The following is a 14,212-nucleotide window of genomic DNA, read 5'->3' as shown; positions in this document are numbered from 1 at the left end:
GAATTTAGTTTTATAGATTCTAAATAGGTTCTTAAAAGTTGTCTCCTGTGAAGAAGTGACCACACTGTGATATAAATGTAATTAATTATATGGTGAATCCAAAATGGGGAATTCTCATTAGCTGAGAGTGACTGTTTGGTATGGAACATTTCTGTGTTTATTCTTTTGTCATTGCTGCTGCTGCTATTTTGGTTATCATCCCATGGTATTGTCTGCATTTTAGGTATTAGTACGAATGCTTCCAGGAATGTTTTATTATTGTTTGTGCGAATTTATTTAGAATTCTTTTTTTTTTTTTTTAAGATTTTTATTTATTTATTTGACAGAGAGAGCGAGCGAGCACAAGTAGGCAGAGCAGCAGGCAGAGGGAGAGGGAGAAGCAGGCTCTCCATTGAGCAGGGAGGCCGATGTGGGACTCGATCCCAAGACCGTGGGATCATGACCTGAGCCGAAGGCAGCCGCTTCACCTACTGAGCTACCTAGGCACCTCTATATTTAGAATTCTTATACTGAATTATCTTTCTGCTCTGTGCTGCAGAATGTATGATGGGACTGAAATGTATCAAGTTAACTAACTTGAATTTGGATGAGTTTTACTGTGACATTCTGGAATATGTAGTGTAATAGGTGCTTAATAAGGAATAGCATCATCATTTAATCATCTTGATTTCATTTTATCATTACTTTATCTTTTTTTTTTATTTTAACATTTTACCTCTTGGATTTTATTATTCAAAGAATATAGGAAAGTGTAAGTGTGTCATTTAGCTTTCTCAAATTTCATGCAGGTTGTAAATTTTGGGAGTTTTAACTGAGCTAATGTTGAATGTCTTGGTTTAGTTTGCTGAGAATCATAATCAAAAACAATGAAAAATGAAGTCCTTTCAAACACTTGAGATCTCTTTGGCCTGGTACTCACTCTGTTCTGCTTGTGCTTCTTTATGTTGGGGGTGGAGTTTGGCTCTGTGGTTTCCTGCCTTTGAACCAGGGGCAAGCTGGGCGAGCCCCAGCCTGATGGTAGTGGCTGACTTAGGAGACCTGCGGGTAGGAAGGCTGGGTCTGCCACCCTCCTCTGCCCCCTCTCTCCTGCTGAGCCGCTGATATCTGCATGTTGCTTTACTAGGACTGAGCGCTGCAGAGTCTCGTGCCAGGGTTTGTCAGTCACTGGGGGTATTTAGCTTTAGAGTGTGTCAGTGCAGGGCACTCCGCCTCCTATTATAGATGCAGTGATCAGAAGTAACACAGAGCCAACCCAGCCCCCAGTTTAATAAGAAGTCCATGCCTTCTTATTAGGCTTCTTATTCTCTCAGACTCCCAGTTGCCTCCCAAGTCTGTTTTCCTGTCCTTTCTTTGGACATTGAGTCCTGCCTGATGGTTGCATAAGAGGAGAGGTTCATAAACTCTCCTGTTAGTTATCTCCTCCCATTCCTCTTAATGTTACTCTGGACAAGAAGAGCTGCTTTTCACCCTTTCCCATTTTAAAGCCACATGATTTTGCTCACGTTCTCATAACTTTTAAGTCCTTCTCCTTGCCAGTGCACTCAGACCCTTCGATTTTTTTTTTTTTTTAAGATTATTTATTTGAGAGAGAGAGAGAAATTGCGAGCAGGGGGAGAAACGGAGGGAGAGAATATTCAAGCAGTCTTGTGCTGAGTATGGAGACCAAATGCGGGCTCGGTCTCATGATTCTGAGATCATGGCCTAAGCCGTACCAAGAGTCAGATGCTTAACCAACTGAGCCACCCAGGTGCCCCTCATACTCTTCAGTTCTTAGCAGAAGATCCATCCCCTTTATGACATCGTTCCCTGACTAGTCTGAAGTGATTTCTCCAATCCTCAGAATCTTGCAGCCATTCCTTCCTTCTTTGCCCTCTGTCTCTTAGAGACAGGGAAGAGGAGGAGGCAGAGGGGGAAAATGGTCTCAAGCAGACTCCCTGCCGAGTATGGAGCCAGACGTGGGGCTCCATCTCCCAATCCTGAGATCAAGACCTGTACCAGAACCAGGAGTCGGACACTTAACTGACTGAGCCACCCAGGCACCCCACTTACAGCCATTTCTGTATGTCCCTTATGGCATCTGTTTCTTTTCATTTGTATCAGAGTTACTTATGTATTAGTTTTGCTGTAGTGAAAGTGTCTCACGGCAGGAGTGCTTTCCTTTTTGTCTTCGAATCCCTCAGCATGAGGCTTCGTGCCTCACACATACAGCAGGTACTCCGGAAATAAAGGTTACTGACTAAATGAAGATCTCAAATGATTGGTTTAGTGGTATTATTATCCATTCACTCTACAAAGTGTCCATCTGCTGTCTGAAAGAATGTACCAGAACCACAAACATTGACCTTACATTGTGAATGCCGTGGTGACCACAACACCATATGTGACAGTTGCCTTGTTAAGTAACAAGACTCCATTCCCTTTGTTCTCGGACAGGAGAGTCAGATGAGAGGGAACAGTCCAAATTGGAAGTTAAAGTTTGGGATCCAAATAGCCCACTTACGGATCGACAGATTGACCAGTTCTTAGTTGTAGCACGGTAAGTATGGCACTATTGAGTCAAGAAGTATCTTTTCTTTTTAGAAGAGAATTTATAGGTGTATGTATATTCCACACTGGCCTAGAGACTCCAGACAGGTTATCCAGACCTGGGATTATTTAGTAGACATTGCAGTTTCAAATTTGATTTTCATTGTTTTTTCCTCTTTCTGATCGCCAAGGACCATAACATTTCCTTTTTCCTTGAAGCCAGCATGAGAGACACCATGAGAGACACTACCAAAGAGATGCACCTGGCCCTTGTTCAATTTTTGTTTTAAAAAAGACGCTCTAAATACAAATGAAAGACCATAATCAGATACCATTGCATGTCCCACTAGAGTGGCTGAAATTTAAAAGGCAGGGCATTGGTAAAGAGGGAGGCAGCTGGCTCTCCCCCGTCATGCTGGTGGGAGCGGAAGGTGGTGTCATCAGACACCCACATCCTTTACGTTTCACTCCTGAATGTGTACTCAGCAGACGTGCATACATGCCCCTGTGCACCAGAAGATACACATACAGATGGCATAATGACACTGCCCAGAGTAGCCCCAAACTGGACGCAGACATCCATCAAGAGAGTAGGGCTGGAGAAGGGGCATCAGACAAAGAAATGCTCCATGGCAAGGAGAATGAAGGAACATGGCTATAACCAGTAGCATGCCTGAGTCCATAAACCTATTTTGAACAGAAGAAGCTGGATGTGAAAAGAGTACATAGTATGTGCTTTTAGTAAGTTCTCATGTGAGCAAAACTAACCCATGGTGTTAGAATACATTATGGGGGTTCTCTTTTGGGAAGAAGAAGGGAGTACAGATCAGGAAGGAGCATGAGGAGTCTTCTGGGGTGCTGTTGGTGGTCTGTTTCTTGCCCTGGGTGCGAGTGACATGAATGGGTTCAGAGCAGTACTGTGTATGCTTTTATAAAAGCACCTGTGTTATATGTTGATAAGGACATTTAAAAAATTTCTTCCTTGGCTAACATGCTTAAAATACAGACAACAAGGAAAGGGAATAAAATAAAACACAAGGAGCAAGCGGCAAGTCTTGGGTTCATTTCATGCTTTATCTATGGGAAGGCCTTCTGAATCATTAAGTGAAAAAAGTAATGTAATTGTTTTTTGTTTTGTTTTAATGGAAGTCTGTTATATCTTGAGCCCTCGTAGGAAGATGTTGCTACAATTGATGATACCTCATTTCAAGGGAAAAAATGTTACTGCGATTTCACAATTGGGGCTAAAAAAGTGGTCAGAGCTTGTTTTGCAATAATTGTCAAACTCTGCAGCTTTTTTACTTCTCATTTTTTTGAATACAGCTCAGTACCAAATTGTTTACTCCGTGGCATTTTGTAATGGGTCTTTCTTTTCTTTGTGGCACACAAATCACTTTTTCCTCCATTTCCTTATAATGACCCATATATCATAAATTGGCTTGTTGATGCTTAAATCTTACAGAAAATACTTTTTATTTAATATTTGATTCTCAAACACCCAAAAACTTATTTGACTTTTTTTTTTCCTCTCTTTCATTTATTTTTCCGCCATAGCCCATATCCGTCTGACAGCTATATTGGCTGTGTAAATTTACCTGTGTAAATTTACCTGTCTTCCTGTGTAAAGAAGAGTATTGCCCAAGATGAGCCCCAGCCATAAAGATGATGGAAAATAATCCTCTGCAGTCTGTTTAGAGGATTACCTCTTAGAGGCTGATACACTTAGGGATGACACATTTCTGAGATTGCTAGATGCAGGCAGAGATTGATTTCATCAGTGTGCTGTCCCCTATGCCAAGGCACATTGTCTGGTGCGGTCCACTCCAGGAGATCATCCTTGAATGACCGTTCCAAGAGCAAGAAGGAAACAAGTCCGCCTGCCCTGGAAAGGAACTGTAGTGGGGACCAGTGTAGCACTCTTCTTGGCCAACACTGTTCTTTGCACAGGAAGAAACGGGGACATCTCACCCAAGGCCCAGCATGTGTTGGAGACAAGGCTGAGACCCACACTCAGACCTCAGATCCCAGCCCCTGAATCCTCACTGACGACTTTGACAATTTACATGCACTACCCAAATGCATGTTCTTTGTTTTTTTGTTTTTTAACATAAAAAAACAGCAGAGCCTTATTTTTTCCTCTTTGCTTTTGTGGATTATTCAGTGCCGTGGGGACATTCGCTCGAGCCCTTGATTGCAGCAGTTCTGTGAGGCAGCCAAGTCTGCATATGAGTGCAGCTGCGGCGTCTCGAGACATCACCCTGGTAAGTTGCTTTTTGAAATTTAGGCATTTTATTTCCTCTGCTTCTTCAGTTTTAAAGCCAGTATGTCATGTTGTGGATGGGAGAGCTTTCTGGCTCTTCGCTCTGCTAACTGCTAGGTTGATTTGGCTTGCCTGATTGGTTAACTGGGGTTAGGGTGCCCCATTCCTAAGTCCCTTCTTGTGTTTGTGAGCCGAGACAAGTGAGAGTGACTGTTGATGGAGTAGCTGTGAAATGGTAAAAGAATGTTCTGGGGAAAACAGCTTAAGATTCTGACCCATCTCTTTCACTTGTATGCTTTTTTCCTTGTAGTGTACTTACATTGTTGAACAGCATATATACTGCGTATATACATGTACAGCGTATATAATGCTTTACAGTTTTTTCCTTAGATGTGACCACCTCTTGAAACTATTGCTAAAGGAGTTATTCTGTTGTCATGTCATTATTCAGTATCAATATTTCAATTTTCGTGTCTGTTCATTAGAAAGAGTTTCTGGTTTTGTGCATTATTTCATTACATTATGGTTGCTGCTTCTAAGACTGTTTCTTTTTTCCTTTCCTGATCAAGTGAAACTTCCCAAGTTCAGTTCATACCACTAATGCCTGCTGCAGCCAGACACTGAGCTAGGCTCTTGGCTTCTTTCTCTGCACCCTCCAGCAGAGTGGACCTGCAGATTTTTGCCAATTTGAAGTTAATCTGTATTTGACTACCACGACAAGCATAGTAGGATGCTCATTTACAGATGAGAGAACTGAGGTTTGGTGAGGTTAAATTATTTGACCAATACCCATCACATGTAATAAATATTCCTTTTTTTCCCCCCACAATACCATGGCCCTTTACAAGCAGCTTATTCGTGTAGATCATCTTGCCTCTGCAGTTCCCTGAGACCATTTACTAATGCTGATTACACCATCACTCATGACAACACATTGTCCATCCTGCCTCTTCTAATACTAGTTTCTGGTATCTTTCAAGTTACCACTGTGCTCTGTTGATGATGAGCACAAATGCAAGGCTTGCCCAGAATATGCAGAAAAAATGTGAGTAATAATTTGTTTTTGGGTTCTGTTAAATTTATCATTTAGAGTTTTATGGTATAAACTTAAATACATCTTCCAATACTGTCTTCCTTTCAATTCTTCAGGCCATAATCACTACCAAATAAAATGTACCAGAAGTCCTAAAAATGTCTCCTCTAAAAATATATCTAAAACCTGACCATTCCTCTCTGTCTCAAGTTCTTCAGTGCTAATCCAGACCTTCTCACTTAGGGTGCTGATTTTCAGTACCCCGTAACAGGTTTTCCCAAGTCTGCTCTTTTAAGTTTCAATTTTCTTTTCTGATGGAATGGAATACGGTGATACGTTTTACTACTTTCTGGTTCTATTCCAATTTGAAATGCCACAATAATATAAAAACAAAAATAATATAAAAACTCATACTGGAATGCACATCAGATTTGTTTCTTACCAGGCTTTCTTATACTATAGATGATGGTGATAGTATGAATACTCCATAGCCATTACGGAGCACCTTTCTTTATGCTTTCTCGGAGATTAGACTCTTGTTCAGAAAAGCACATTTTGTTCTCTCCATTGGTACATGAATATATAAAAGTTTAGGAGTTTCAAAATAGGTTCTTACTTTGTTTTTTAGAACTTATAGAGTACTTTACTAAAGGAGTGAGACTACAAATGTCATGTTTGTAAAAACATTCAAAATCCTGTCACTGATACTTTTGTGAACGAAAACTGTATGGGATCTAATCACCACTTACATTTTTTTTCCCCAATTCTAAAATCATTGTATGCTTTTATGAAAAATTGACAAATTTAGTACAGCAGCAGCCAAAACGAAGTCTTGTTCTCATTACCCAGAGTAGAATATTCTTACCATTTTGTAATATTTCCTTTCAGCCACTCTTTGTGCATTATAAACAGTAATACCAGCAAATTATGGAATAATACAGAGGATAATGTAATAAAACTCCACATAATGCCACCTAAAACAAATGTTCATATTTTAGTTCTTTGGATTACAGAAAATTTCAACCATTATACTGTTGAGTCTCTAATATTCTCTCCCTGGTTGTGTTCTGCACGCTCCCTCCGCACCTCTGACGCCCTTCACCCCAGCCTCCTGTCAAGAGGCAGCCACTGGAACAGATCTGCTATGTTATCTACATGTAGTCCGTGTGTTTCTGGTTTCACTATGTATTTGTGTGTCTGAAAACAACATAAAGATTGTTTTGCATGGATTTCAATTTACTTTATGACATTTTGCTATTTGCGCGTTATAGCTATAATATATAGAGTTATATATAGCTCTGTTAATAAACACATGCCCAGCTCACTTGTTGTAAGCATTGGGTAGTATTTGTAGTACTCCTTCATGGTCTACTACACCACATTATTTATGTATTCTCTTAACGATGAACATCTGGAGTGCTTTAAAAACATTTTTTCTTTTGCTGCTACCCATAATGCTGCATTGAAAATTCCAACACATATCCTCTGTGAGTGTGTGTGTGAGCTTTCTCCCATAATAAGAATTGGAATAGTGATTCATAGGGTTCTGCTCACTTTGAATTTGACCAAATGCAACCACGTTATTGTGCACACCAAGGTAGAAATTGATAATCCCACAAGCAGTCAGTGGATGTTTTCCTTTCCTCATCCATTCTTTTTTTTTTTTTTTTTAAGGTTTTATTTATTTGACAGACAGATCACAAGTAGGCAGAGAGGCAGGCAGAGAGAGAGGTGGAAGCAGGTTCCCCATTGAGCAGAGAGCCCAATGTGGGGCTCGATCCCAGGACTCTGGGATCATGACCTGAGCCGAAGGCAGCGGCTAAACCCACTGAGCCACCCAGGCGCCCCTCTTCCTCCATTCTTATATTGTCTTCAGCCTTGTATATTTTCAGGCTAAAATTTTTACTAACCTGATGCTTATCTCATTTTCATGTGTTTTTTACTTATTAAGGTTAAGCAGGTTTTCATGTGTTTATTGGGTCTTCAGGGTTTTTTTTCTTCTTTATATTTTAGATTCATATCCTTTGCCCATTCTTCACTTGCATTATTATTTTATTTTTTTCTAGTAACTTTAAAAGGTTATTCATACACATGATTATAAATATATCTGGAGTTTATTTTTAAGACGGGAATGAGATGTGGAAGTCTCATTGTGATTATTTTTTTACCCTCTATGGAAAATAAATACAGCAACACCTTTTATTGAATTGGTTGTTTCCTCATGATTTTGTAATGCTTTCCTCTCTCTTACTTCAAGTTTTCAGATATGATCAGGTCTGCTTCTGGATTTGTAACGTATTCTCTTGTGTTCTATTGAATCTCTGTGCAAGCAACAAATTATAAAAAAGCTGATAAGACCCACGTGAAATCTCTTGTTAACACACAGTGGAAGTCATTTAAATGGGAGTTTTGTACTTTGCCTCCTCCCAACATGTTTTTCCTAACAATATAAAATGAACCTTTTCATATCATAAGTATCAGAAAGGTTTTTTTTTTCTTTTTAATGTTGCATGACCATGCTTATATAGATAAACTTGTTACTTACATAGCCAATCTCTTGTGGTTTAACACTGTTTAACACTGTTCTTCTGAGAGAATGCTTACCAGATCATCATGGCCGATGCTCTCCCAGGTGTAGTGCAGCAGATTCCCTCCCCAGTCAGGAGTGAAGGGGCAAGGCCTAGTCTTGAGAAGCTACAGAGCTCTGTGACAGTCGGGGTTGTTTGCCCGGAGCTAGGTGTGAACAGGTGAAGAGCGGGTGCGTGGGCTCTTGGTTCCCATTCCAGCGACTCTCTGCTTCCCACTGGTGGTGCCTGGTGGGACAGCGGGTGAATTTTTTTCAAAGAGGGCAGTTTTTCAGACTCAGTATTTGTTTCTGTCCGTGAAGGCTGTTTATAGAAGAAGTACTTTCAAGAGAACATGACCTATGTACCTTAATCATCTAAACATCATTCTGTGTGTATCTGCTGCAGTCCTGGCCTGCACGCTCCTAGGCAGGGGCTTTTACACGCTCCAGTGTTTTCGTTTCCTTTGGTGTTTAGCAGTTGGGAAGCCACTTTGTGTTGACATCTATTATCTTAAATTGTTTACTACTCTAACTGTTACTTTTTAAAGCAGAAATGTCCTCGGAGGCCCAAGAAATTGTGTTTTGTCATGTTTGTACAGCTGGTTTCAGAGACAGGATTTGATCTGTTCTTACCTCTAACTGATACATTCCCTCTCCCAGATTACCTCTTCTCCCTCACTCTCGTTAAAATGGTTTGGGCTTAAAAATCTGTATTGTTGTCTGTCTTGGATTAGGCTGCACTGAAGATCTGCTCTTTTGTCTACAGCATTGCAATGCTTTGGTTTCCTGCTCAAACTACTCTAGGTTCAGCTTTACTTGGACTTCTATATGTTGTTCTTGGGTTGAGATTATTATTATTATTAAGATTTTATTTATTTGCGGGAGAGAGAGATGGTGAGAGAGAAGTGCACAGGTGGGGAGGAGAAGGAGAGGTAGGCTCCCCACTGAGTAGGGAGCCCAGCGTGGGGCTCAGGACCCCAGGATCATGGCCTGAGCCAAAGGCAGACCATTAACTAACTGAGCCACTCAGGTGCTCCTTTGGTTGAGATTATTTTCAATGCCATAAAACTGACATCTTTCAGAGGTCACAAAAGCAGGAAGAAATCAGTGGCCTTTGTTATTTCAGGTGCCATGACCTGCACCTCTAAGGTGCCATGACCTGCACTGTTTGAACAGTGATATCATGATATGCCTTCTCTTTGATGTTAACATATAAGATCCTGGGGCATTACTATAGAAGTGAGAGGGAGTTGCTAAATATTGATTAGTTATAAGTTGCTAACATGAGTCTTACAGATTGTTTTATCATATGAAAAGCTGATATGTTGTTTTATGCCATTAAATGAAAATTAGATTCATCATTCAGTTGAATTTGGAGAGTCAAGGTCTTATTTTTTCTGTCAGTGTTTTCAGGTCTGTATAAATCAGGTTAGTATCTATCTCCGTCAGGTGACCAGTCTGTAGCTGAAGACCTTTCATTCAGAGGTGGAGTTCTAGAACTGCAGGGCCTTGGGCGGAGGGCTGTTCTAGGTGACTTTCTCTACGGTTTATCCTGTGAGAACTGCTGTTGGCTTTCAGCATTCCTAATCCAAAGCATCTGTTTATCTTAGACTCTGTATGCTGCTTGTTGAATCACCAGTCCTGTTTTGGGAGCAGGTATTTAAGCTGCCTGCAGATCCTTAGGTCTGACATCCTTTTTTTGAGATCTGGTAAAATCATAGCTAGACTGAATTTCAAACACTACTTTAAGATGCATGCTAAGATTTATAATTGTTAAAAAATGGAAGTTGTCATGAAGGCTCTATGGATTTCACTCTCATTTCATTAAAATGTAATGTGTACAATTTTGTACAATAGGCAGAGAGAGAAAGGAAATCAGTTTACAGCCTACATTGACCTCACTTCTCCCCTTTGTGAAAACAGAATTCCTTAGAACAAAGTAAATCCAGAGGTGGTCAGTAAGTGGTTGTTGGTGGAAGGCCTAGCCTGTTACTTCCTGTTTGTGGTCTGTACCCTGTGGCTGGTGGGGCCAAATGCCATGTGCACTGGTAGGGAGCTTCAGTCTCGGAGAACAGGTAATTATATATGTATTAGATTTCTCTTTTCCTTGGATCCTGAGGACTAAAGCAAGTTGGAGGACAAGATCTTAGAAGAAGAGTTTTTTGAGTTGTTCAAGGCCTTAGAAATCTTCAAGGATAGATCATATTAGAGATAATATGAAGTAACTTATATAAAGATTCATATTTAATTAGTGACAGAATCAGTACTAGAGACAGGTTTTGTGATGCTGAGTCTGGTTCTGAGAAAAGTCAGGCTGTGTTGATTTTGTAGGGAGGAGACTGCATCCTGGAACATCTCTAATTCTTCTATCTGATCTTTTTAAAATGCACTTCTGATTTTGCTGTCTCCTATCTTACATTCTTTTAGTGGCTTTTAATTGCTTTCAGGGTAAAAACCCATATCCTTAAAACAGTCAAAAATCCCCACCACCGTCAACAAAAAACCTGTGGGGTTTTATCTGGCCCCTCTCTAGTCCCGTGCTTGCCCTGACACTTTTCCTCTGTGCCCTCTGGGGCCAGCCAGCCTGTAGCCTGCCTTTGGTTCCGTGGTGTGCCTCCTGCCACAGGACCTCTGCAACTTCACTTTCCTTTGCCTGGATGCCCTCACAGCTCCACCTTAACTCTTCTTTCTTCCTGTCTTGCCTAATCCATCCATCTACGGCAGATTACTTTGTGTCGTGCTCCTGTAGAGAACCAACCACATTCCTCCATGTTCGTTGTTTGTAAGTAAACACTTATTTTTGTGATTATCTCATTAATGTGTGTCTCTCGCTCTCTTCTTCCCCTTCCTTACATATTGGCTTGTAGCATCCATTAGTTTAGCGACTGTATCCTCATTATCCTCACTGCTGAATTCCCAGCACCGAGCATAGTTTTTGGTATATATCCTAGATGTTCGTTAAATATCTGAGAATGAATAAGACAGTAAGTTTTATTAAAATAGGTCACTGGAGTATGTTTTTTAAGATTTTATTTATTTATTTGACACACAGAGATCACAAGTAGTCAGAGAGGCAGGCAGAGAGAGAGAGAGAGAGGGAGGGAGGAGGAAGCAGGCTCCCTGCTGAGCAGAGAGCCCGATGTAGGGCTCGATCCCAGAACCCTGAGATCATGACCTGAGCGGAAGGCAGAGGCTTTAACCCACTGAGCCACCCAGGCGCCCCTGGAGTATGTTACTTTTGATAAAGTGTTACTTAGCATTTAAGTCAATCTTTTACTGAATTCATCTCATCACTAAGAGTGATTACATATATTTGAATTTCTAGCTTCATTATGTCATCAGAGCTGAACAGACACAGTCTAAAGACCAGGAATTATAGAAAGTTTTAGGCATTGGATATATTTGCTTAAAACCTGTGGTCAAGTTGGCACAACATGAAATTTGCCATTTTAATTGTGTTTAAGTGTATTCTTCTCTGGCCTGAAGCATTCACGTTGTCACACAGTCAACACCGGCATCCATCTCCAGAATGTTTTCTTCTTCCCCAGCAGAAACTGTACTCATTAAAGGATAACTCCCTATTCCCCAGCCCTTGGCATCCACCATTCTACTTTTTGTTGCTGTGACTTTGGCTATTCTAGGTCTTTCATTTAAGTGGAACTATACGGTATATGCCCTTCTGTAACTCACTTATTTCACTCAGCTTAATGTTTTCAGGTTCTTCCGTATTGTAATCTCTGTCATCATTTTCTTCCTTTTTAAGTCTGCATAATATTTTATCATATTCATTCATCTGTCAGTAGAAATTTGGGTTGCTTCTACTTTTTGGCTATGGTGACTATTACTGCTATGAACATGGAGGTACAAATGGATATACTTTTATGATTCTATGGGCTTTTCCCCCTGGATCTATAGCTTAAGAGCCATTTAGCCTTAGGCAAGTTACTTAACCTACCCGAGCCTGAATTTCTGCATCTGCGATGGGAATAAGAGTTGTATAAAACCTGCCTGTCCTGCTTTTGGGGGTTATCTGCTGACAAGAAGAGTGTGTACAGACACACGTCTGTAAATTGCCGATGTATGTGTCCAAGCATAGAGAAACTGATGGCTTTTCAGGGGTTCCCCAGAGCATACCTCGGGGCAGCTTCCTGGGCCTCCGGACTCTCGGAGGAGAATAGAATTCTGAAACTGGCCTCCCAGATTGGGTGAAAGGTAAGTGATTTCTTGCTATGGTACAAGTCTTTCTGAATTTCCATCAACATTGCAGAAGAAATTACATTGAGTAGTTTATGCACCTTTGTTTAAGGTCATACTCACAAATGCTGGGCTCTTCTGGCTCTTGAGGCTGTGTCCACACTGGGAGAGACAGAGATATGATGTCTCGGTGTTCTGGGGAAGATCTCTGACACCCTCTTTCCAGCCTCTGGAAAAAGCTATCTCTGAGTTATATAGCATCAGTTTTAGAATTAAACCAAGTAGTACTTGTGAATCACTTAGAACAGTGTCCGGCACAGTGAGGGCTTAGTAATATTAGTTGTCTATTGAGATGATGATAACAGTGATACATTCCCCCTGCCCCTAGTTTTGTTGTGTCTCATTTACTTCTGATAATGGCATTATTGATTGTCTAAAAGGGCTTTTGTCATGCCATATTTACTGTCATTGTAGTAGATTTTCAAGTTTGAATATGGTCATTACATTATGATCAATCATACATTTAATTTTTTATTTTTCTGAGAGCATGTGTGCATGAGGGTGGAGGTGGAAGGGGTAGGAGGAGAGGGAGAAGCAGGCTCCCTACTAAGTAGGGAGCCTGATGTGGGGCTCAGTCCCAGGACCCCAGGATCATAACTTGAGCCAAAGTCAGACGCTTAGCCCACTGAGTCACCCAGGTGCCCTATTTTAATATAATTGTTACAAGGAAATTACATGATTTAAAGATCTTCCCCCTAAAACAAGCAACAATTTTTATAATAAAAATCTTCCCATTAAGAAAAACATGGAGGGGCGCCTGGGTGGCTCAGTGGGTTAAGCCGCTGCCTTCGGCTCAGGTCGTGATCCCAGGGTCCTGGGATCAGGTCCCACATCAGGGGCGGGGAGCCTGCTTCTTCCTCTCTCTCTTTCAGCCTGCCTCTCTGCCTACTTGTGATCTCTGTCTGTCAAATAAATAAATAAAATCTTTTAAAAAAAAAAAAGAAAAAGAAAAACATGGAAAAGTGATTAACTTACTTTCCTGAAAAGACAAAGTTGACTTAACCAATAGCAATTTTATTTTTTGGATATTAACTCTGTAAAAAAATGCTAGCCATTAATCATGCCCTTCGTTCTCTTCATTTGTGAGTCCTATTGAAATCACATACTCATTTAGGGCCTTGAGGGTACTGGGAATCTGGGGATGGTTTGTAAATCACATTCATTGCAACATTTAAAGGAACTTTACTCAGCAGAATAAATCTTTATTTTTTTTAAAGAGTTATTTATTTGAGAGAGAGAGAGAGAGAGACAGTGAGCATGGGGGAGGGGCAGAGCTAAACGTGGGGAGAGTCCCAGGCAGACTCCATACTAAGCGTGGAGCCCAATGCAGGCCTTCATCTCATGACTCTGAGGTCACAACCTAAACTGAAACCAAAAGTCAGTCGCTTAACTGACTGAGCCACCCAGGTGCCCCTAGAATATATAAATCTTTAGATTAACATTTTAGGTAGAAATGTAGTCTTCAAAATGAGTATTAAATTGATTAACTGAGAATTCCTATAATTTTTTTAACTCAGTTTCCCAAAACTTAAGAGTACTATCCATGTTTCCAAGGCTATAAATTAGAATTAAA

At 40.6% G+C, this 14,212-nt stretch overlaps 1 protein-coding gene across 5 annotated transcripts in view; it reads left to right on the top strand.

Moving 5' to 3' along the window:
* Window positions 1-14,212, top strand: part of MTA3 (metastasis associated 1 family member 3) — a 213,370-nt gene that overhangs the window by 140,045 nt on the left and 59,113 nt on the right. For all 5 annotated transcript variants that reach the window (XM_059188460.1, XM_059188456.1, XM_059188458.1 and 2 more), the window contains exons 7-8: window positions 2,434-2,536; window positions 4,688-4,787. In XM_059188460.1, coding sequence (XP_059044443.1) covers window positions 2,434-2,536; window positions 4,688-4,787 — 203 coding nt within the window. The remainder of the gene's footprint in view (window positions 1-2,433; window positions 2,537-4,687; window positions 4,788-14,212) is intronic.

Source organism: Mustela lutreola, chromosome 9 (genome assembly GCF_030435805.1).
Source record: "Mustela lutreola isolate mMusLut2 chromosome 9, mMusLut2.pri, whole genome shotgun sequence".
Lineage (NCBI taxonomy): Eukaryota > Metazoa > Chordata > Mammalia > Carnivora > Mustelidae > Mustela > Mustela lutreola.
This window is presented reverse-complemented; position numbering and strand designations above follow the sequence as displayed.